Source organism: Mangifera indica, chromosome 5 (genome assembly GCF_011075055.1).
Source record: "Mangifera indica cultivar Alphonso chromosome 5, CATAS_Mindica_2.1, whole genome shotgun sequence".
Taxonomy (NCBI): Eukaryota; Viridiplantae; Streptophyta; class Magnoliopsida; order Sapindales; family Anacardiaceae; genus Mangifera; species Mangifera indica.
The window spans coordinates 20729107-20753162 of record NC_058141.1 but is presented as its reverse complement, the minus strand read 5'-3'; the positions used below and the strand labels follow the sequence as shown (position 1 = coordinate 20753162).

At 32.8% G+C, this 24056-nt stretch overlaps 4 protein-coding genes across 4 annotated transcripts; 2 read left to right on the top strand and 2 right to left on the bottom strand.

Annotated features, from left to right (window-relative positions):
- LOC123216450 lies at nucleotides 1–510 on the top strand. Its single transcript, XM_044636853.1, has one exon. The coding sequence runs from the start codon at nucleotides 1–3 to the stop codon at nucleotides 508–510; it is 510 nt and encodes a 169-aa protein (XP_044492788.1).
- Nucleotides 511–1075: 565 nt separating this feature from the next.
- On the top strand, nucleotides 1076–7858 carry LOC123217520 (protein VASCULAR ASSOCIATED DEATH 1, chloroplastic-like). Its single transcript, XM_044638592.1, has 18 exons — nucleotides 1076–1536; nucleotides 1997–2056; nucleotides 2276–2326; nucleotides 2550–2615; nucleotides 2703–2798; nucleotides 2891–2992; nucleotides 3426–3526; nucleotides 3644–3822; nucleotides 4907–4947; nucleotides 5070–5157; nucleotides 5282–5368; nucleotides 5514–5568; nucleotides 6063–6129; nucleotides 6561–6660; nucleotides 6741–6802; nucleotides 6879–6921; nucleotides 7017–7318; nucleotides 7419–7858. Exons 1-18 carry the CDS (start codon nucleotides 1354–1356, stop codon nucleotides 7665–7667), a joined length of 1932 nt encoding a protein of 643 aa, XP_044494527.1. The 5' UTR covers nucleotides 1076–1353; the 3' UTR covers nucleotides 7668–7858.
- Nucleotides 7859–9799: 1941 nt separating this feature from the next.
- Nucleotides 9800–11152, bottom strand: LOC123217618 (phospholipase A(1) DAD1, chloroplastic-like). The gene has a single exon (XM_044638710.1). The coding sequence runs from the start codon at nucleotides 11135–11137 to the stop codon at nucleotides 9863–9865; it is 1275 nt and encodes a 424-aa protein (XP_044494645.1). The 5' UTR covers nucleotides 11138–11152; the 3' UTR covers nucleotides 9800–9862.
- A 10855-nt stretch (nucleotides 11153–22007) lies between these two features.
- On the bottom strand, nucleotides 22008–23843 carry LOC123216206 (phospholipase A(1) DAD1, chloroplastic-like). Its single transcript, XM_044636604.1, has one exon. It carries the CDS (start codon nucleotides 23578–23580, stop codon nucleotides 22273–22275), a length of 1308 nt encoding a protein of 435 aa, XP_044492539.1. The 5' UTR covers nucleotides 23581–23843; the 3' UTR covers nucleotides 22008–22272.
- Nucleotides 23844–24056: the final 213 nt, after the last annotated feature.

The following is a 24056-nucleotide window of genomic DNA, read 5'->3' as shown; positions in this document are numbered from 1 at the left end:
ATGAATAGTGGCAAAACGTATACGTATTTATCATCACTTCCATTCATCCTCTCAAGGCAGTATGACTATGTTATGAAGGCTGAGGATGATGTTTTCATTAGGCTTTTGCCCTTGTCTTTGTCACTGAAGCCATTGCTAAGACAAGATTTATATTATGGTTTTGTAATTCCATGCAATAGCATGAACCCATACGTGGATTACATGTCAGGAATGGGGTTTTTGTTATCTTGGGACCTTGTTCAATGGATTGGAAGCTCTGATATACCTGCAAATGATACGTATGGTCCCGAGTACCAGTTGGTTGGGAGATGGTTGAAGTTGGGGATTAAGGCAAAGAATCAATTTTCTGATAAGCTGACCATGTACGATTATCCTGGAACAAATGGAAGGTGCTCGCATGAACTCATACCTGAAACTGTCGCAATTCATTGGCTCAAGAGATGGGATCAATGGAGAAATGTACTTCTATACTTCAATGTAACTAAAGGACTTCATATCTCCAGCACGTGATAGATTTTGTTAGATAAAATTTTCAATATCATTCAAGATACCGTTTGTTATGCGGAATTTTATTAAAATTTAATAATCACTTCATGTTTTTAATTTATTAATTGTATGTAGTGATGTTGCATAAAATAGTGATTTTAATCTAAATTAAATTTAAACAAATCTAATTTAACATCGATTTAAATATAACTAAACTCAAATTATTTGAATCCGCTTAAATTTGTCTTGTTTTATGAAAAATACCCTATCATTTAGTTAGAACTCAACTTATTCAATTTGAGGATGAAATCTAACCATGCGATAACTGTTCACAGTTGATTCCGCGTTTAAAACTCTAGTTTGGCAAGGTTCGGGTCAACCAGAATCTAATTGTCAGTAGCCCAAAGGGGCCGTGGTTCAAAAGCCTTGAACTCATTCAGCCCCAACATGAACCCAAAGCCCAGCTTCCCCATTTGATTACTGAATAGCCCATTTCAAATAGGCAATATAAACCAAAAATAGAATGCCGCCAAGCACAATTTTTAAATAAAATATTTCTCGAAACCAAATTTATCTGACATTCATTCGTATGTGCCGGGGGCAACCATCCGGGTTATATGCGTTGTCCGTGATTATAATTATCCGCTTCTTATAACGCCACGTGTTTGAAAGTCAACATCACCAGAAAAGTTGACTGAAATTCAACTCAAAACGAGACGACCGTTCCAATTTTCCGTCCGTTACTAAACAAACCAACCCACCAACCATCTCCCTTGTTTGTTACTACTGACGCGTCGCTTTCTTTCTTGCTTAACAACTCCTCCAATTCTGTTGTGAAAAAGCCCTAGATCTGTCCTTGTACGGTCTATGGAAGTCGTTGTTTCAGCGACCGTAGAGGACAGGATCAACTTATCTCGAGATATGGACCCATCTCCCTCTCGATGCGCCTCTGATTTAGCCTCTGAATCACCTCCATGCACGGTGGACTCACCTGATCGCGACGATCAGTTTAGTTCCTCGCCGAACCCTAATAAAGTCTCTGAATCTCAGGTTGCTATTATCATAGTTGTTCATTTTGGTAATTCCTTATTAAATCTAAGTTTTGTTTTTTCTCTGTTTGGTTTTCTCAAAAATAGCCCATTGACGAATCTTTAACTCTTTTGGTTTACATTTGGGCTAATTTCAATTAAATTAGATGTTTCGCGGCCCGCCTCCCACTGGGATTGAGTAATTTGGTTACGTATCTGTTCCTCCCTAGGAAATTGAATGAACTCTTGAAATTTACCTGTAACTTACAACTTTGTGTTAATTGTTTTGAGTTGGCTAGTGTTGAGTTTGCTTTTGTAACGCTACCTCAATATGATTACCTTGCACCTCACATGTTTACACTTAAGCTTTTGTGTTCATGCTATTGATGCTGTTTCTATTGTTTATTAATTGTGCAGAGAAGCTGATGTTTTTATGAAAATTGTGGACTCATGTATGGTATTAATACTTTTGTCTATTGCAGTCTTCAGTGTCATTGAGAAGCGAAGAGTACCGGCAATTGTTTCGACTTCCATCTGATGAGGTGCGTGATGTTACATTAGCTCTAATTATTTGCACATTAACTGATAGGCTTTTGAAGGAAACTTGAAAATTTAGTTTCTTGATTAACCATTGTTGCATATATGTCACCCCTGAATTTGACAGAATAGTTTTTATTTTTAGAGTCTCATACATGTTTCTAATAATAAAAATATGAATTCTCTTCCTTCTAAAAATTATTATTTTATTTTTTCTAATATAGGTTCTTGTTCAAGATTTCAATTGTGCATTCCAAGAGAGCATTCTTCTTCAGGTAATTTTAATATGCCTCTGTTCCTAGTTTGGAGTTCCATATGTTAGTAGAAAATTTTTAGGACAGTTGCAATTTTTTTGATGGGCATGGCACCTTGCCTACCTGTTGTAAAATGATGGCCTATTGAGTTCTCTGCCATAGTTCTTGCAGTTGTATTCTTTGGTGGGTGTGATGCCTAAGTATGTTTATTTCCTCATAATTACAAATTGTTTACCTGTTGTAGGGGCATATGTACCTGTTTGTCCATTATATTTGCTTTTATTCCAATATATTTGGATTTGAGACAAAGGTAATAGTTCTATCTATATATTGTTAGTTGCTATAGAATATTACCGATAACAATTGTGTCCTGAAATTTTATTGATTTATTCTTTAGAAAATTATCCCATTCAATGAAATTACAATTGTAAGACAAGCAAAGACAGCTGGGATCTTTCCTAACGCAATAGAAATTTTTGCTGGGGGGAGAAAGGTAGTGCTATATACCAAAATTTCTTTTGTTCTATGTTATTGCTATGATTGACATTAAATTTTAAATTCTAAATTAATTTATCGATTTGACAGTACTTCTTTGCATCGTTTTTGTCACGGGATGAAGCATTCAAGCTCATTAATGATTTACGGTTGCAGCATGGTAATGGTTCTCAAGCAATCTCTGAACAGCAGGTATTTGACATAAATAATTTATTGTAGCTGAGTTTTGAAAATATTGAATTCTAGGAAGATGGTCATGTTATTATCATGATGGGCTATTACTTTGGAATATATAACCCTATGAAAAACTGCCTTATATCTTTTCTGTTCAGTTATTATTAAATAGTTATCTTAATATCTAGTGATACAAAATTATAGGAAAGTGTTGTAATAAAGGAATAAACATTGGTTCTAACTGGCTGTATCTCATCATTGGCTCTGAGCGTTGGATACTTTTTGCTTAGATTTCAAAAAATTCTAATGATATACCTGCCAGTTTACTTGGGAAAATTTGTCATCACGGGAGTTCTTAAGGATCAATTCTGACTCACATTACTGGGTACATCTTATGCGCGTGTTTTGTTTTGTTTAGTTCTTTTTTTCATATGTTTTGCTCTTATCTCAGGATTCATCATCTGAGACTAGCAGCCCTGATAATGGGCCTGTTGTAATTGAGAAGGTCAATGACACTAACCATTATATTGATAAGCAGAATTCTATCAGAAGGTACTCTTATAAGATGAATCTAGTCATGTATATTGGTTTTTGATTTCTTTGAAAATGAACTATTGGTTTTTTATTATTGATATGAAATTAATTATTGAATTTGCTTCTTTAATACAGGGATAAGGATGTTTCAGATGATTCCAAGCAAACATTTAATGTTGAAAATGATCTGTCAACACCAATGGAAATACAAGATGACAATGAGGAACATGATGCCGAACAAGTTGTAAATGTTGACCCTTCATCTTCAGCAAAGACTTTGTCTTGGAAGATAGAGAATTATGATGCGCCTAAGAGTTAGCTCTTTCTCTCTCTCTCTCTCTTTTCTTCTGTTGTGTTTGTATGTAACATGCCAGAATTCAGGTCATCTTTTAGTTACGAAGTCTTTTTATTATTTCAATATTGTGATTATCAAATGTGCTCTTTGTTTCCAAATTTAGCACTATAGTTCCTTGATTAGATTGTACCAATAATTTAGCTCGTCTTGCTCCATGCCTTTGGAGATCACATTCCTAAGAATGGGTTGATGTGTTACATGTTAGTGGCTTAAGGAAATGGGTGGGCTGTGCCACTGAATGTAGACATTGGATGATGTTCATGGAGGCAGATTCTCATTTTAAGTTACTTTAGATACGGCTCTCTTTCTGTGATTTTTTTTATTGTCTTTGAGGTTTCCTACCTTATTTTTCCTTTCTTATCATTGCAGTTTAACTTCTGTGGAGGGTTTTCTAGTGATGATAGACAATGTGAAATTTCCTGGCTTTTGTGGCTGGTGTGATAGGTTTTTGAGTAGTGTTTATACCTATTTGGTGACCATTCTACTTTTACTTATGCTGTGGGTCTAATTTTAGAGAGATCATGAGCTTGGAATTTGTGATAGTGGAAGGATTTTAAGGTTAGAGGTGTAGAAATTGACAATTGGCATGACATTTATTGGAGGATTTGAGAACAGAAAATTGATTGTTCCCAATCTGTAGTTTGAAGATTACACAAAACCATGGAATTTTGGAGTCTAAAGATGGATTGTTTTGGGGTGTGGTCAGATCCTCTTATTATTATTAATATTATTTCCAAACTCATCATGTTGTTTGTGTGAGTGCTATATGTTTAATGCCAGAAAGGTTTTGGCTGTTTAAAATGGAATTTAAAGATCTAGAATATTTTGTCAACTAGGTCCTGTTTTGTGGATTGGAAATACCATACACACGCTATTGATTTTACGCATATCAGTGGGATGTGTTATGGCCAACAGGTGCTCTGTATCAACTGCAGTCAAATTTGCTTTCATCATTCTGCATACACTATTTTAGAAAGGAGAAAAATAAATTCATGTTTTCTTTTAGCCTGAACTTGCTTTTATTTTTTTTTTTTATCATGCAGTGCCAGAATGTTTTACCAAGGTTGCTGAAACCAAGTTTCTGGTAATGTTACATTTTTCTTAATTGTATCTGTACTAAGTTCTACTGTATTATAGAATTTCTTAACTCTTGCTGGTTGAAAAATTGGTTCCTTTTTTGATATCCTTCTTCTTTGCGGACTGCAGATGAAGGTAGAGGAGTTCTTTCATTTGTTCTTTTCGGATGATGCTGCTAAATTTACCGAATCTTTTCATAGGAAATGTGGTGATAAAGGTAGTCTGATTTGAGATCATGGAATAGTTGAATATGCAAGTAATAAAATTTTTGTAATGGTTCTTAATATATCATGGCAGACATCATTTCATACCTTTGCCGTTCTTTTGCTGAGTGGTTTCAGAATTTAGGTGCACTTCATGGAAACCACATGATGAATTTGGTCATGCTCGTGATGTTTCATTTCAACATCCAATAAAAATATACTTTGGTATGCATTTGTATTTAAAAACAATTTATTTCACTTTTTTTTATTTTTGTTTATTTCGATTAAAATGAGATATTGGTTTAAGCAGGTTTTAGATATAACTTTGTTTCTAATGCTGTTTATTCTTACTTTTTTATTTTATTTAAAGGTGCTAAGTTTGGCAGCTGCCAGGAGATTCAGAAATTTCGTGTTTACAAAAACAGGTTTCTATATATTTTGTTCTGGAGTTTCTTTTTTATTATTTTTTCCCATATAAAAAAAAGTATTATGCGATTTGAAGGAGTTTTATAAGAATATGATTTATGTTATCAATAGAAAAAGTTATCAGTTTCTTTGTTTGTATGAGAACTTTTTGAAATTTGGAAATTAGTTCCCCTGAACAATTTTCCAAATCTGATTTACAGTCAAACAGTTACAGCTTAAGCTTAAATTTGTACCAACCAAGCTATAATAATGAGGTGTTCTGCATGCATTTCAGCATATATGCTTAAATTTGTACTAACCAAAGTTGGCTTTGTTATATTATTCTATTAATATGAACCTTTGTATTTTTGCTTCATGTATAAATTTAATTGTGCTCTTTATTACTTTTTAGATCTTAACCATAGATCATCAACCTTTAAATATCTTGTGTATTATATGATGCTGTCACCAATTTATATGTTAATATTAACATAATGACTCTCATTATCTCCAGTCACTTGGTTATTGAGACATCACAAGAAATCAATGATGTACCTTATGGAGATTATTTTTGCGTACAGGTACAGGCTGTTGTTGATTTTGGCAAGTTCAAATATCTTTCCTTGTTTGCTGCTAAAATAGAATGTACTATGACATTAGTTTTGTCTTTTTATTTTAGTGCAACTACTAAGAAATGATATCTGTCAACATTTGACCATATAAAAACAATACATGCTGTTAGATGATACATAAAAACTGTATCACATATTTTTTTTTTTTTGAAATTGCATATCATTTGCTTCCTTGCTTTTTGCCTTTTTACATTCTTAAGAAAGAGTAACATATATTCAAATTATAGCAATGCTAATTGTCAGATACTACTTTGAAATTATAGCAATGCTATGCATAATAGTGGGTTAGCATATATTCAAATTGTCTTATCATATGATTCAACATTAATTTGCCAAAGAATATGGCTTTATTGTTATTTTTCTTTTAACCTGTGTATTAGGGGCTATGGGATGTAGAAAAATATGACAATGAATCGAAAGAAGGCTGCATTTTGCGGGTTTATGTAAATGTGGCATTTTCAAAGAAAACTGTCTGGAAAGGTTTGCCTCTGCCAATAAATAGTTTTTGCTAGTCACAGTATATTGAATATGTGATACCAAGCTGGTGTACATGGTTACAGGAAAAATAGTGCAGTCTACTCTGGAAGAATGTCAAGAAGCTTATGAAATGTGGATTGGCATGGTATCTTTAATCCCTTGTTGATTTGCAGTTATGTTGTGCATACTTTCAGCAATTTCTATATTACCCTTTTTTTCAGGCACATGACTTGCTGAAGCAGAAGAACCTTGAAAAACGAGAAGGTCCGATTGTAGTAGATTGTTTTATTGTTATTGGTAGCTTTGTGTACAATGAAATTACTAATATCATTAATCATGTCTACAATGTCTCGAAGCAGAGAGTGGTCCTACCGCTAGCAGCATGCAGAATGGTGATGTCCATACTGAAAGGGAAGTGAAAACTGGGGAATCCTCAGAAAGGTTAAGCGATATTGATGACCAACTACAGACAGTGCCAGAGTCACATTCCGTAGATACTAACCAACAAGTTGGCAATCTCTTGCAAGGAAGCTTGATTGGTGCTACTACCTTTATATCTTTGTTAAGAGAATCAGTGATGACATTCTGTTCATATCTGAAAAGTCAAAACCATGTATCATTGATCTTGGTCATTGCTTTTGCCGTGATCATCCTGATGCAGGTGCACGATTCTGAACAAGCCTGTTACATTTCTTCTGCTCATTTAAATTTCAGTCCAATGAATTGTTAACTCCTTTGATGTTGTACAACTTTAATCTCAGGTGAGCATACTTGTGCTATTAAATAGACCCCAACACATTCATGTGGCATCTCCATCTGAATATATGGTTGCTATGGGTGGTGGGATTGGAGAAAGGTCAGCTGAAACCATGGCTTGGTTGGAAAAACGGATGCACTATCTCAAGGACGAGATGCGTATAGTTGAGGCTTGGCTGGAGAGGATGCAGCGTGAATATGTATTTTTGAAAGCTCAGTTTAAAGATCTTGAGCATCTTCGGAATAATTGGTAATTGTTTCTTTCTTTAAAAGAGGGGAAAAAAGAAGGAAAAGTTGTCCATTGTATATTTTTGCAGTTTTATACCGTAAATATATATATATATATATATATTTTAAAAATTTTTATTTTTGTAAAAGATCAATGAAACTCTAATCCATAAAGGAAAGCTCAATACCATCTAACGACATGTATTATTGTTGAAAAGAGAATATTTTGTTTTGATTTATTATTATATTAATGGTGTTAATTTTTTGATCTGACCATGGATAAAATTGGTAAAGATTTGAACTGGTCCCTTGACTAATAACCTATTGCATGAGAGTACTCATAAGACATATTTTGTGAGCTCTTTAAATTGTTGTCGATCAGATCAAATTAGTTTGCCCTATTTGTCTCATGTTAGATTACTGCATTTACTGACTTTCAAAGCTTATTGTTCCCTGCACGCAAACGGGAAATGGAGATAGTACAGTGCATTTTCTCAACTTTTGGATAGAGTAATATTTATGTGTATAAATAATATAATATAATAATAATAATAATTATTATTATTATTATTTATGTATATAATTTTATTATTTTTAATAAATTGTAATTTCAACGGAGAATGAATATTGCACTTAAAAGATTCTCATAGAAAGTGACGACCACTAAAGGAAGATAGTGATAGTGGGACGGAGAGGGTAAAATAAAGTTGAATCCAGTAAGACTTGTGCTGATCGTATGCATTTTCCACATTGTTTTAATTTTTTTCACAAGGAAATTCAGCCGTTCAATAAAGTTTTCTAGTTCCATTACCTGGAGTATGGACCTTAAAAGTTAAAACAATCACACACGGTGTACACGCCTTCGCCGCCACCATCATCCACCAATAGTGCCGCCTTCTCAATTTTTTTTTTCTTTACTAAATTGTAAATTAATTTGTTTATAATCACATATGGACTACATCTATTTATGAAACTACTAGTATATTAGGATTTGATATGGGTAGAATAAAAATAAAATCTAATTTGAAATCATTTTGAATTTAAAAAAGTTATTTTATAATATAATATAATTTTTTATTTGATTTGAATTTATTTAAATTTAAATATTTAAGACCGATTAAAAAACAATTCTAATCTTTAATTAGAATTTAATTTAATTTTTGTTTAAATTTGGTTAGACTGGATTTTACTTTTATAAAGAATTATGTGGTATAAATGACACTCTAGAAGATTCTATTTAACAAAAACGTGAGGTCACCTGCAGCCCATTTCCTACTTTTCCCGTATTTCACGATTGCATACTCGCTGAATCTTGTATCAAAAAGAGTGAAGCAGATTGTTCATTGGCATCATATGAGAGAAGAGTCCTATCACAATTTGTAAGGTTTGACTTTTACAGAATTTTTTGTGAATGGTACCACTCACTTATGCTCTCCCATGATATTAAGGGTGGTTTGGTTATGAATTTTAAAGATTATCTTGGTAATCTATTTTTTATTTTTTTATTTAATTTATCAGTAATAAAAGATTACAGTAATATTTTATTATCTATGTTGACATGACAGGTAATATAGTAGTAATCTGATTATCACATTCACCTTAGGTATTTAAAGATTATCAAGGTAATCTTGATATTATTATAATTATATTAGTATTTATTAATTTTTTGAGACAAAAATAAATTTATTTTTAATTAATATGATAAATAATATGAAAAATATTTAAAAATAATTATATTTAAGGACATTTAAGTAAAATAATTTACTAGTAATCTTTTATTACCTTTAACCAAATACAATAATTATTTATACCTATCAAATTTTATCAAATATAGTAATCATTTATATCCAATAATCTTTTAAGTAATCTATCTTCAAGGTAATCTTTTTATTTTGGTAATAAAATATTACTCAAACCAAACGTCCCTAAGTAATTTGGCTTATTGCATGTTTAATACAATTCTGACTAGATGGAAAATAATATTTTACTCAATACAAATATAAATTAGGCCACAAATTAACATCCAGAATTAAGAGATCTAATTTTTGTGTTCAATTGGGAATAAATACTCAAAAATAAAATATTTTTAATTAATTTATTTATTTATACAAAATAAAGTCATTGAATATTTTTTCTTTAAATTCAAAATTCACTCCATCACCTACTCACTTTATTTTGTATAAATAAATTAATAAAAAAAATATTTATACACATGATTTTGCTACTGGCCCCAAGCGAAGCCTCTCTCACTTGTCAAGATTCTCCTTGCCGACGTTCTAAATCGACACGTGGAACTCACGAAACCATTAACCAAGTGGAGATACGTACTCAGCTCGTGACAAGAGGCCACATTAACATTGCTAAGGTAAGGAGAGTCTTTGCTGCAAAGTCTTAGCTCTTTTCCCACGTCAGCATAAACCCACTGTGCGTCTTCCATGCGCTTTTGAAGCCACTTTGGAATTCCTGCCACGTTAACTGCCTGATTGTTTGCCACGTCATTATTGTCAGTCACAAATCCAGGCACTTTTGTTACAAGATCATCTGAATTTACGATCCGAAGAATCTTCGTCCCCTTTCTTTCCAGCTGACATCTAAAGTTTCTGTTGCCGACACGTGGCCCTCCGAATGAAATTACAGTCACCATTGCTGCATTGGAAGAGGTCGAGTTTATATCATAAGCTGTCAGTGTAGCAAGTGCAGCTCCCAGACTGTGTCCGGTGATCGTAAAACTAAGTGGTTCATCACCGTACATTTCAACGATTCTTGAAATTTCTTCCCTCACCATTTCTTTTAAACTTGGACACTTGTCTGTTCTTGAAGTGTAGAGACTCAGAAACCCACTCTCCACCATGGCCGCATCATCAGGTAAACTAGTTAAGGTGGCGCGTAAATTTTCAATCCATTCTAAGCAAGTAGCTGTTCCTCTGAAGGCAATGACCACGTCACGTCTTCCAAGCCTGGCAATCTCTTCTTTGTCCTGACAAACTGCCACGTAACCAATCCAACTGGACCGTGTTGAAACCCAGCTTGGCGCTCTATCAACCCAGGTGGGTAACTGTACTCCAGCAGTGGCTCGTAGATTCTTGGTTATTCTATAGCCAGTTTCTCCGATTCCGGAGCGCGTGAGAAGGGAATTCCTATCGTATTTACACTTGGCGAAAGTCGGAGAAGCAGAGTCAAAGTCGAAGGAACGATAAGCTGCTTCAACGAACTGTCCATAACGGAGAATTTCAGTTCGTAGATTATGATCAAGTGGATCAAGCAAACCTTCCCAATTGTTGCTTCCTTGATATTCCATCCATTTTTTTCCTAGTTTCACTGAGTGAGTGAGACAGTCAAATTCAACAGAATTCCATGATAATTTCGGGTTTTTAGCTGCTAACGACTTAGTCTTAACATTGTTGGTGGTGCTGCTGACAGCCGTGGCGCCACATGTAGGGATAGCCAAGCGTTTATAACTGCTGCATGGCTTAACAGCTCCAATAGAAAGTTTCATATTGTTACAGTTTGGCGTAGTCGCTGGCTGAGAATTGAGAGAAGAGGATGTCTGAGTATATATAGGAAGAAGGAGCCAGTGACAGAGAGGTAGTGTTTTGTCTGGTTCACCGCCTGGGAAGTTTCGCAGCCATGAACTGACGTGTTGACTGCCTTTACTCTTCAGGTCAAAGTAACTGTGGAAATTTCAGCTTTCATTCTCTTCTTGCATCCAACAATGAGACACCTCACGCACTTGTTTTATTTATTTTTCTCGTTTAAATGCGTAGGGTGGCTCTGTTGTACTTAACTAACTCCAGTTAGGGGCGCTGGGTTTTATCTTAATTGTCTGAGCTTGAATTTAACTTCAAATAAAAAAGAGTTAAGTTTCTCTTAACAATTGAACTTATTTTCATATAAAAATTTAATATTAAATTGGATAAGATTAAAATTAGAATTAAATTATTTTTTAATTAAGTTCAAATCTCGACTCATATATCTTAAACTGATTTTTTTAAATTTAAATAATTTTAAATTGAGTTTTATTTAAGCATAATTTAAATTGAATTTGATCTTTACCTTGAGTATATTTCATGTAGGCCAAGCCAATAGCGAAAGTATAGTTCACAAAAATCGTAGAAAAGGAGTAAGCAATATAGTCCCACCAAAATGGTTTGGGTGAATGAAATGAAATGATATACCGGAATAATTTCCATCAAGTATAATTATCAGATGAGGCATGCACGGGGCTTGTTAGATGGCACACTCAAGTAAGAATGTAGGAATTCAAAACTTGTTGATAAAAAGATATACATAAAATTTTTAATTTATTTTATATAATAATTACAAATTGATCAATAGAGTCAGGAGGGTTTGGATTTGCTTGTTTATCCTTAACTATATCAAAAATACTTAATTGTTTTCTCCTGTATGAATTGATTTGTTTATGCTTAAAACTATCTATATCGAAAATGTAGCTTTTGATTAAATATCAAAGAGGTGCTCAGCCTCAGGGTGAGGCAAAAATCTGAGGGAAGACTTTTGGAGATAACATGGTGTCGTGTGGGTCAGGTATTATGCACAGTGTGAGATCCATATAAAATATTGCCATTTCTCTCAAGTCAAAACATCGATCATGTTGATATCGCAAGTGAACAAGAGAGAGATCCAGTTAGGTCATGTCCATCAGTCAAGGTGGTCAGATTTCTTTTCTCTCTGTCTCTCTGTCTCTTTTTTTTTTTTTTTATATCTCTCAAATGATTTATTTCAAACCTTTACTTTTGATTTCCAATCATTAATACATACAGAATTTAACTCAAGAGATCACCATTGAAAGTTAATTGATCATTTAACTTGGAAAATATTTATCCCAATATAAATAAAATATCCATAAATATAAAAGCCGTAAAACTTTTATTAACTCTCTTATATTCGTTATTTCTTTCATTGAATCAAATATTTTATTATATTCAAACATTGATCTTCTAAATTTACTCTAGATTAAGATTCAAACTTAATTTAAAAATAATTTAATTTTAAATTTGATTTAAATCTACTCAATCTCAATTCATTTAGGAAATTAAATCCAATGTTTAAAATGACCTTGCATGGTATTCGCATGTACAATTCAATGATTATCAAAATGAAATTGGACCCAGGTTTTGGGATTTGGATGTATGATAAAGTTAAGGAGGAGACGCAAGAAGTGATGAATTTAATCATCACTGGCCCAAAATTTCAGGTTAAGCCTGCCTACCTGCCTAGCGAATACCCCGATCCTGAAGAGACGAGTTTGTTGAAATATTAATTTACTGAAAATTAGGTCATACGATTGAATACTGTTACTGAATTCAAACCCATTCTAATTAACAGAAAATGTGTGCATCAATAGGAATGAATGCCACGTTAAAAAAAAAATTTCTATTTAGTCACAATTACATTTACAAGTATATTATAATATAAATTTAGAATGAATTCAAATTGAATTAGCCAATATATATATATATATATATATATAATTTGAACTCTAACACAAACCTGGTTTAAGAGAATCGAACTGAGGCAGCTGAGCTCCATCTACCCCGGTTGTGATGTTATGAGTAAGAGAGGGCTGGAACGCATAGTAGAATATATGAGGTTTCCGTATTGGGAAAGTAATTGCTTTGCTTGCACGTAAGTATTGAAGCTGACACTTGCAGGTGGACCTCCCCCATACAATCCAAATGACGCTGCTGAGAACCAGATCGGAGATTGAAGAAGAAGTCTAGATTGTCCTATTTCCAGAACACTTCACTTCTCTTTATTTGAATCTGTTTGTTTGATTAGCTACAGAAATTGTGATTTGAAACAACTCAGATCCTACCCGTCAATCGTCCAGAGAAACACGTGATGAAAAAGGGTATGTAATTTCAACTATTCTTCGGTTCAATTTCATTCTTCCTATTCTTCAATTTGCTAATGACCGTGTGTGACATTACATTGATAAATTTAATTCTGAAAGTAAGGGTTACTATTACTTAGGTCAATTGCTGAATGGGTATAAATGATTTCACATGAATATCTATAGATTTATTGATATTGTTTTGGGAGTCTGATTTTAGTAATAAAAGTATCAGGGTGAATTCTATTAGATCCAAGTGCTCAAGGTGCATTTAAGCTCTACTAAAATCCAAAATATTTAGTTTGAGTTTGTTTGAGTTAGTATATTGCATATAAGAAGGTTATCAATTTAAAGAATAATATAGTCGGCAGGGTGAAAAAAATTATTAAAAAGATTAAGCTTTTAAACTAGAGCTTTGATATAAGTTTGACTCGAATCGAATTCACTTCTAATTTATGTATGTACACATGAATAAGACAGACACATGTAGCAAGCAAACACTCAAAAATTTTGTGAACAAATTGATGAGTGAAGGTTGTCTTGTGTATCGAGAAATCAAGATTGGTTCAATGGAGTGTTAATTATTTTAAATCTTTCAACTAGAACTTAAAATTTCGTTAACATAGATATTAGTAGAAGTTCCAAAGGAATATTATCCACATTTAACTCTAGATTTTCTATTGATTTGTATTTACGTTAGGATATAGAACTGATAAGTTTAGGATTGGATTCAATCTGAATAATTAAAGTTCGAATTTAAACTCAGATAGAACAACCCAAGTCAAATAATAGGCTCAATTTCATTGATAAACTACGTGACACTTTAGTTAAATTTCATATGAACATCACATATTGTTTAGAAATGATAAAATAAATTGGTTAAATAATAGAACAAATGACTATTTCCCACCCAAGCTTTGATGCAAACTCAACCTTTTATTCGCTAACTATCGAAAATCTAAATTTTTACCTATAGGTTATTAAAATTAACAACAATAGTTAATCTTAGAAATAAAAGCGTTATTTAAGTAGTAATATATTAAAAATAATAAAACATTACTCATTTTACTCTTAGATTTAAAAAGCTAACAATTTTTCTGCAAAGTTAAACTTTAAAATTTTACATTTTCTTCCTTAGGGTTTTTCTCTCATTTTTTCCATGCTAGAACTAGCCAACTTCGCTCTCTCCCCTTTTTCGACATCTTTTCCCACTGTGAATTGTAATAATCACTAGACAAAAATGATAAATTTAAAAAATAACTATCGCCAATAATACCAATCACTAGTGAAGTAAAAAATTATACCAATTGGTATAACTTCAATTTATAATCATATTGATTAGTATGATTTTTGATACTAATCACTAGTAAAGTAAAAAATTGCACCAATTGGTATAGTTTCACTTTATAATCGTATTGATTGACATGATTTTCATTCTTATAAGTAACAATTAAAATTAAAATTAATATAATTTACATGTACATAAATTATTTAATAAAATTTGAACGGTGAAGTGTTATACTTTTTTTTATTTTCAATAATTTTATGAAAAATGCTTAATGTATATTTTAAACATATTTAATATACAGAGGGAATATGCCATTTCATTTGTGGGAAATTGTGCATTTATTGTGTTTGTTCCTCTTAAGGAGAAACTCATGAGATGTTTCATGGATCACATCACAGTATAGATGATAATAATAATTGATGAAAATTGTCAACCTGTCGAGAATGGACGGTGTGGAAAATGATAAACACCTTTATCAGACAGACCCCATCAAAGCTCAAGAAGCTCTAATTTTTCAATATTTTGTTTTGTATATGGACATTATGCTTCTCTGCCTAAAATCTGTCCTTTTAAATTTATAGTGCTACAACAAATATGTGTAATGGGTATCTGCCAAAGATTATTACTATTAAATCTCTATCTTTTATTTATTTATTTATTTTTTGTAATGGGTCCCTTTGTTCTCCTTTGTCATCATTAACATTTGATTTCGACAATAAACCCGTTAAAAATCAAACTTAAAAGTCCAAGTTTGGTACTGATTGTGTAGCTTCAATTCAAGATTTACAACTGGTATCTTTGAAGCCGCAATTTGTTTGTCTTCCCCTGGGAGGCCATTTAGCGAACTGTATAGTTTAATTATAATCTAACGAAAGTTCATCAGTGGACTTGATATAATTTATAAGGATAATTCAATACATTTCATGAATTATAATCGGATAGACAATATTTTTGTGAGCTTTAGGGTTTGTTAAATATTTGATATGTCCAATAAAATACTAGATATTGGATAGGTCAATTTCCAAAACATAAGCTGTCATTCTTTAAGGTGAGAAAGAAAAACCTAAGCTATTATTGAATAAATTTTGAGTAATACTTTTATATATAAACAAATTTTATTAATTTATTTATGTAATAATATTTGATTGAAAAAAAGAAAATAATCATATTATGATATCGCGTTAATTAAAATATTTAAATTAGAAAAATTTGTTTCATATTAAACAAAATTGAAGAAACCCTATAGTTTAGTTATGACACTTGAAATTTATTTAAATTTCTATTACATCTTGAATATCTTTGTCACATAGTGGTTATAGATAAAAGTTAAACGAGGGGACCATGATGTAATAATGCATAAAATAATTGGGCACGTCTTGAGACAGAATCGTCACTCTCAGCGTCACAATCGAAGCTCACTTTTTTAAGAGCTTCCTTCCACCATTTCAGTGTTGTACGGACCGATGGCAACTAATGGTGCTCTGGTTTTACTCGGCCTCCAGACATTATTAATCATCAATCAGTTTTCCTCTAGGAATACAAACATTGAACCTGTTACAATTTCCTTTAAAAACATGACACAGTAGTTTAGTTTCTAGTTACTGTATAATTTCTTTCAGAGATTAAACAATATAATAATATAATTTACTCATTAGAATGAAGATTTGTCCCAAGAGTATTTTAAAACCTCGGACTGGCAGTGACCGGTTCAAATTTGAATCCATGATAAATTTGATTTTAAGTTAAATCTTTTAGCCACAGATTTAAATTTATATGAATTATATTAAGTCGTGATTAAATTATCAGATAAAATTGATTTTAAATCATTTTATTAAAGTTAATATGTTATAATATTAAAATTTTAATTATTTTATATTAGTGTTTTGGATCCATCCCTTGGGTGAGTCTTATCGATCCGCGGATGGATGAGTATGAAACCATGCATATTATAATATGCAGAACAGAATGGAAGTGACACGTGCAGGTTGACACATGTGAAGTGGGAAGCAATTGCGGTGAAGTTAAAATTACAAATGAAATGAAATGACGCTGTTAATTATAATCATTTATTTATTTTTATCCTTTCACTCATATCAAAGCAAGCTCTCGTATTCTCCAGGTTAACCCTAAAATTCAGGAGACGACGGCAGACAAGATGAAATTGAGACATGGTATGGCTTTCTCATTCTTAACCTGTTGGCCTTCTCATTCTTGCTCTTCAATTTTCTTGCATATATGCTTAGGTAATTCGCCCATATATATGAGTAGATCTGGCTGGAAGGATAGATCTTATGTTTTTTTTTTTTTTTTTTTTTTTTTAAATTTCGGCACATAAATTTATAGTAGTAAGAAGACTGAACATATATATATGACAGGTTTAGCATGCAATTAGATCTGTTGAGAATCCCTAAACAATTATTCGAAAGTTCTCTTTTTTTTTAAGCCTTTGTTTGTAGAAACGTTAGGTTCACCGTTGCTCGCCGTCGACAGATGTGTTTGAATTAGTTACACATAGCAGTGGCGTGCAAAAAATAGACCCTAGCCTTGGAATTTGACTGCCACAGCCATCTTCTTATATTACTAGATTATTAGTATAAACTGTCATTATACGATGGAATTAAGGATGAATATTATAAGTACACAAATTAATCATTATTATTATTTATTAAATTATTTTATCATTCAAACAATTGAAGATTTGTAATATAATATTTTAAATAATAAAATTATGTATATTTAATTTTATATATTTAATTAAATATTAAAAATATAGTCTCGTATAAATTAAAAATAATATAATATATAATTATATAACAACACATTATTTAGATATTTAAAAACAGATTATTAATAACATTGATCTATTTGAAATATATATTTAGGAAAAGTAACATCAGTCATTACCATATAAACATATATTGCCGATGCATTGCTTTTAATACTTAATATATAATTAGGATATGATATCGAAGAAGTAAATAATCACAATCAAATTTATATAAATATTAAACAAAAAATAAATGATTTATCTTGATTCAATAAAAAACTCCGTCAAATAGAGTAAATATTATTTTAATTTTTTATGCCTTTTTTATAATGAATATATCTTTTATATTACTTATACAAAAAAAAATAATGTGTTTATATATTACAATTATTATTTTTGAGAGAAAACTTAACTTTGCTGCTAATTCCACCATATATGACAAATTTGTTATAGAATTCAAATATAAGTACGGTAAAAGTAATACTACATATATAAATAAATTGTATAAATTTATTTATATAAATTGAGATGATTTCATCTAATTGAATATCTTTAAAATGAAAAAAGAGTCGAATAATTGTATCACTCAATTATAAGTTATTATTTTAATTTATATAATTTTATTCGTGGCTTAAATATTAGCAAATTGTGTCTTGCATGGCATCTTTATCTATATAGTAAAATTGTATAACATTATTTCCTTATTATCATAATATTTTATGCTCATTAATTGTTTTGTTTTCGTTTTCATTTGTTCTGGAATCTGAATGCAGCTATGACGGGGCCGCTGGCTACAACTATGGCAGCAGTTTCAACTTTCAAGTAAGACCAATACCAATACATACGGGTAGAGTAGACTTAAAATGAATTAAAAAGTTGCCTTGATGCCTGCCAGCCATTTGTGCGTGTGTGTTTTGTTTTTGCCCTTGTATTGTATATAATGTGCATTTACGAGTACTGTAAAATGCTGTGTGACTTTGTCTTCCCCATTTCTAGATCTCTAGCCTTATCTTAGTTGACTTCTGTCCTCCCAAAATTTCTTTCTTTTATCCACATACCTCTTTTATATTCTACCACACGTAGCTAAAATTTATATATAACCTAGTATTTTTACTTTGTAAGTTTTTTCACTTTTTGCTGTTTGTTACTTTAAGATTGAATCGATCTTTTATGACACTATAATAATTGATTTGAGAATTTTTATTCCCCCCGTAAGCATGTTTTAGAAACAATGTTTTTAGAATCTAATACTCGGTCAAAGGACTAGGATGTCAGTCAATTAATTTAATTGATTAGACAAACCAATGATACTAATATTATATTATTAAAATTTAAAAAAAATATTGTTAAATTTATATATTGAATAATGTTAAAAAATATATGTTTTTAAATAGTATTATGTGTTTTGTTTCATCTTAGTTTTCGATTCAAATCTCTTCGTATTTAATTTTAAATAAATAATGTTGGCATCAAATTAAGTTTAAACATTTGTTTCATATATTTTATTTAAATCAATCTAATTTGACACAAACACAAACCAAATCCATATTTAATTTTCAATCAAATCGATTTGACAATCCTGCCAGGTCTACCTTTTAAAACAGTGGTAATTAACACTTGGAATAATTTGGTGGGAATTGTAACCTTGCCTTTCTGGTAATGTCTACATCGTGGAAACAAACAAGAAGCTTGTGACAGCTACAGTACATATACCAATAATTAAATAGCCTACCTCTTTTAATAATTGTACCCCTCTTTGATTGAGTATTGCGGCTAGCCTATGGGGCCTTCTCTTTGAGTTGCAACCTCTATAAATCACCATATAATTGTGATTGCCGATTGATTCATCTTTTAGGATATTGAACACACACTTCCTCGCATATCAACCTTGTAAACTAACTGTTTGCTAGGTTACAGGTGCGCATGCACCACCTCGACAGGAACAGATTTTCAGTTCAACATTAATACATTGAAATATTTTCTTTGAACTTTTCTTTTAGATTTCCAGCTACGTTTCCTTGCAAGGGTACAGTATGCTGTGTTGCTTTTATCTCCAGCCAAAAGTAGAACAGCATATAGAGGCTTGATTATTAACTATAATTTTTAATGTCGTTTTCTTCTGAGCTGCTTATAATCATGTTCTGTTGTCAACTATAAGATTTTCTTGTTGACTTTAACCTCATAAAACTCCAACTTTCATTGTCCAAGTTTGGTAGTGATCGTGAAAATTCAGAGATTATTTAGTCGATATTTTTGAAGCCGCAAATTTTTGTTGCTTTCTTGTAGGAAGCAATTTGACTTGGAGTGGATGGAGATAGTATTGGCTATTCATTCGCCTGCTCTCTGGACCAGACAAGGTAAGGCTCCCATAACTCCTATTTATTCTATTCATCTTTAGAGCTTTGTATAGGTTGATGTCAAAATTTTTACAACCGTCAGGAGCACGGGATTTTAGGTCGATGTAAATTTATTCTCTCTTTCCCGTAACTAAAATAAAAAATATCTCTTGATTCGCGACTAAAAGTGAACTGTTGTATGGTTATCCCAACTAACATTCCTACATTTTCTTAAACGACGTCTAATAGAGATAAACTTTGATAGATGTGCTTTGTCTTACTGTCGTTGTCAGAAGCATGAGACATGCTGGGTCATAATACGTGGTGCAATTTGCTTACACAAATTAATAATAATAATAAGTTCACCCAATTTGTAATTAATGGCGAATTCAAGATTCGAATTTTGTGAATAAGCGTAATTTGTGTCCCGAATCTGTTGGATGCGTGGTTGGAAAGGCTTCTCATTTAATTTTCATCAACAATGAGGTTGAAATAGTGAAGTTTTTCTGTAACACCGTCTGTATATACATATTATAATATAACTTTCTCTTTGTAAACTTAGACTTTATCCCGTCTAAACCAAATTAAATTTAGGATCGGTTTGAATTCAGATCGAAGATATAATATTTTGTTTAAATTTAAAATCAAATTTGTTCAGTTGATATATAATATCATCATAAGGTTAATGATTAGAAATGACAATTTTTTAAGTATAATTCTTTTATGATTTATATCAAAGTGCCACTCCCATCGGTTCATCATGCCGATAGATGCTTTTGGTTACAGGGTTTTACTCATGGTCCAAAAATCCAGGTTTGTAGACTCTAAGTAATGTCCTTTCTCCAAAACTTGCACAAGTCAAAAATTAAGTTCACCTAATCTAGTCGATTTCTGCAAACCACCCCCAACACACCCCTACGACCGCCGCACCCCCCCTAAATATTATGATGTCCCAATCCCACAAAATTTGACTGCCGACGTATCAATGAATTATTAGATAATGTTAACAAAGTTTTCGCAAGAAATCTGATGATAATTTTGTTCTACTTATAATTTCAAAGGGCTTGACTTGCTGCACATTATATTTTGATTGTTGTGAAATTTGACTGAGATGCGTTTGTATTAGTCATTTATTGTACACCGAACTGCTTATATCATAAATGCCTTTCCGACCATTGCTGAGGATTTGAGCTTAGTCAAAGTCTAAATATAGATTGGTTCAAATTTGATTTAAATGTAATATATTAAATTTAAATTGAATTCAATTAAACAAGAGTTGATTACAGATATATTATCAGGAGAATATTCAAACAAAATTTGAATTGAATCAACAAACTAAAACTTTAATTATTTGAATTCGCCCTTTCGTGGGACTCGTGATTTATTTATAATACATTAAATAATTAGGGTCAGATATGTTACTACAAAATTGCCACGTATATGCTGGTGGGCGGACTGCCACTTGCACTGGGATTGTTTTCATGGGTGGGTGGGGTTGATTTTGTCAAAGAGTTATGGAATAAGGTTTTGTCGCATGCATTCACTTGTTGCCCACAAGTTTTTAGCTATCTAACTGCCACTGTTTGTCAACCAAGTACAATTATTCGCCAGAAAATATTCACACCACTATTTAATTTATACTCACGTCATCTTCTTTCTAGCTATCTTGAGGTAAAGGCTTGTATGCTGGAGATACACTACAGTTTCAGGACCTAATAACCGTAATTTCTTGAGGGTACATTGGACAATATCTATATATTATATAATTCATTCTTCTATTATAATTAAAAATTAAAAAAAAATCAGCCAAAATAAATGTATTGTTCGACCGTATTATAGGGGTGGGTTTGGGATACAAACCTAGCCCTGCTCTTGTGCGCTCCAGTCCACCCGGTACAAAAATATGTTTTAAATCACTTGTAGAAGATTCGAAATTCGCAACAAAAGTTATTAAGTGAAGGGCATTTTGGTATTTTCAGAATATTGGGTGTGAAGGGCGGTTGATTGGTTTGGCAATTAGGGCAGGCCGAAAATGGACACAGCCGCATCTATCAATAGACTAGGCCAGTTAAGTCCAATCCCAGAAGGTCGGTGCTACAAAATGGCAAAAAACCCGAAAAATAATACAGGTGTACAGGCCACTTTTATTATTGAGTTGAGTGAATAAAATAAAACGACGATCGCCTTTGTCATAGGGGCATTAGCTTCAGACCTTTTTACATTCAACAGCTATCACCAAAATAGTACAGGCAACAAGGTATCAAATTCTGACCCTCAGTTTGATTTCAGTTTCAGTTTCTTTCTAAGGAAAAACTAAATCACATCATTTACAGCCTGAAATCGCGTTTTCTTTTTAATTTTTTAGAATTTTTATTGGGTTAATACTCTAAATCTGAACTTTTTCTCTTGGTTGATTACTGAGGACCTTTCTAGCAGTAGCTCTGAATGGACAAGTGGAGCTCACAAATCCATTTACCAAGTGAAGGTATGTTTTCAGCTCGTGACATGTGGCGACATTTACATTGTTGAGGTAGGGGGAGTCCTTGGAACTCAGTCTCAGCTCTCTGCCAATCTCCGCATAAGCCCATTGTGTATCTTCAACCCGTTTTTGTATCCAGCTAGGTAAGCCAGCCATTTGGACATCTCCTTTCTTTGACATGTCATCATCTTCATCAATAACAAAACCAGGTACTTTGGTTATAAGATCATCTGAATTGACAATACGTAGCACTTTTGTTCCTTGTTTTTCCAGGTGTCGACGGAAGCTCCTGTTGCCTACTCTTGGACCCCCAAAGGAGATGACAGTCACCATTGGCACGCCTTTAAAGTTGGTTTTAATATCGTAAGCAGCGAGTGTAGCCAGAGCAGCGCCAAGGCTGTGGCCAGTCAGGGTTAAACTAATAGGCTCGTCGCGATAGATTTGGAGCAAACGATTAATCTCTTCACGAACCATTTCTTGTAAACTTGGTGCCATGGCAGTCCCAGAAGTGTACAAGCTGAGGAACCCTCTTTCTACCATGGCACCAGAACCATCTTCACCAGGGAGGCGAGTAAGTGTAGCACGTAGATTCTCTAGCCATTCGAGACACGTGGCAGTACCTCGAAAAGCAATCACAACGTCGCGCCTTCCTAGCCGTGAAATCTCTTCTTTGTCCTGGCAGACTGCCACATAACCAATCCAGCTGGACTGAATTGACATCCAAGTAGGCGCCATCTCCACCCAACGTGGCAGATTGACACCTGACGTTGCACGTAAATGTTTGGTTACGCGGTAACCAGTTTGGGGTAGACCTGAACGATCAAGTAAAGTGTTTTTTGGGAAGCGGCATTTTGCATATGTAGGCGATGAGGGCTCAAAATCGAATGACTTATAAGCAGCTTCGACGAACTCACCATATCGAAGAATTTCGCCACGCAAATTATCATCTAACGGATCAAGGAGACCGTCCCAGTTTTGGATGCCTTGATACTCCTGCCATCTCTTACCCAGTCTGACGGCTCTAGGCGTAAAACAGCAGGTATTTGACTTGTATTCAATTGGGTCAAGCAAGCGCTCCAAATTGTTCATGGATTGGTTCTCTATAGACTTTTTTACGGGTTGGGTGAGGGTGCAGCAGCGAAATGTTGTGTGTTTTGTTGGGGTTAGCGTTGAGGCAGTTACAGATGGCGGTGTGCATGGCCCTACGGCTTTCATGGCTCTAAAAGACTGCACAGTTAGAGGCCTTAAGGCTTTACGTGATATTTTTAAGGAGTGAAAAGGGAAAGAATGAGAGCTAGAGAATATTGAAGAAAGTAGAGAAGGCTGGTTATTGGTGAGGCAGATACAAGCTAGCTAGTGAAGTGCGTTTAGAGGGCTTTCGAGGAGCCTTTTTATAAGTGCAAAAAGCTGAGTGAGAATTTAATGAAGAGAAAAAATAAAGATACAATGAGAAGACAAAGAAAGCGTGGAATGATAAAAGGTAGTTGATGAAAAAAGCTAGCCAGCAAAAAAATAAGATATTATCATATTATGTTGAAAAAAGAAAAGGGTATACGGAGAAAGGTACTTTAGAATGTAAAGAAAGAACAAAATACTGTTGCTCTTGGGGAGAAGTGTTTATAACTGGAGAATCCAAATAATAGGGTCCCTTAAATTTCAGAAGATCATGAAATTGAAGAGAAGATATGGAA

Coding starts and splice junctions, on each gene's coding strand:
- LOC123217520 (XM_044638592.1), top strand. CDS start 1,354: ATGGAAGTCGTTGTTTCAGCGACCGTAGAGGACAGGATCAACTTATCT. Junction 6,130..6,560: donor GAGATTATTTTTGCGTACAG/GTACAGGCTGTT, acceptor CCTGTGTATTAG/GGGCTATGGGATGTAGAAAA. Junction 6,661..6,740: donor AAAGAAAACTGTCTGGAAAG/GTTTGCCTCTGC, acceptor ACATGGTTACAG/GAAAAATAGTGCAGTCTACT.
- LOC123216206 (XM_044636604.1), bottom strand. CDS start 23,580: ATGAAAGCCGTAGGGCCATGCACACCGCCATCTGTAACTGCCTCAACG.
- LOC123217618 (XM_044638710.1), bottom strand. CDS start 11,137: ATGAAACTTTCTATTGGAGCTGTTAAGCCATGCAGCAGTTATAAACGC.
- LOC123216450 (XM_044636853.1), top strand. CDS start 1: ATGAATAGTGGCAAAACGTATACGTATTTATCATCACTTCCATTCATC.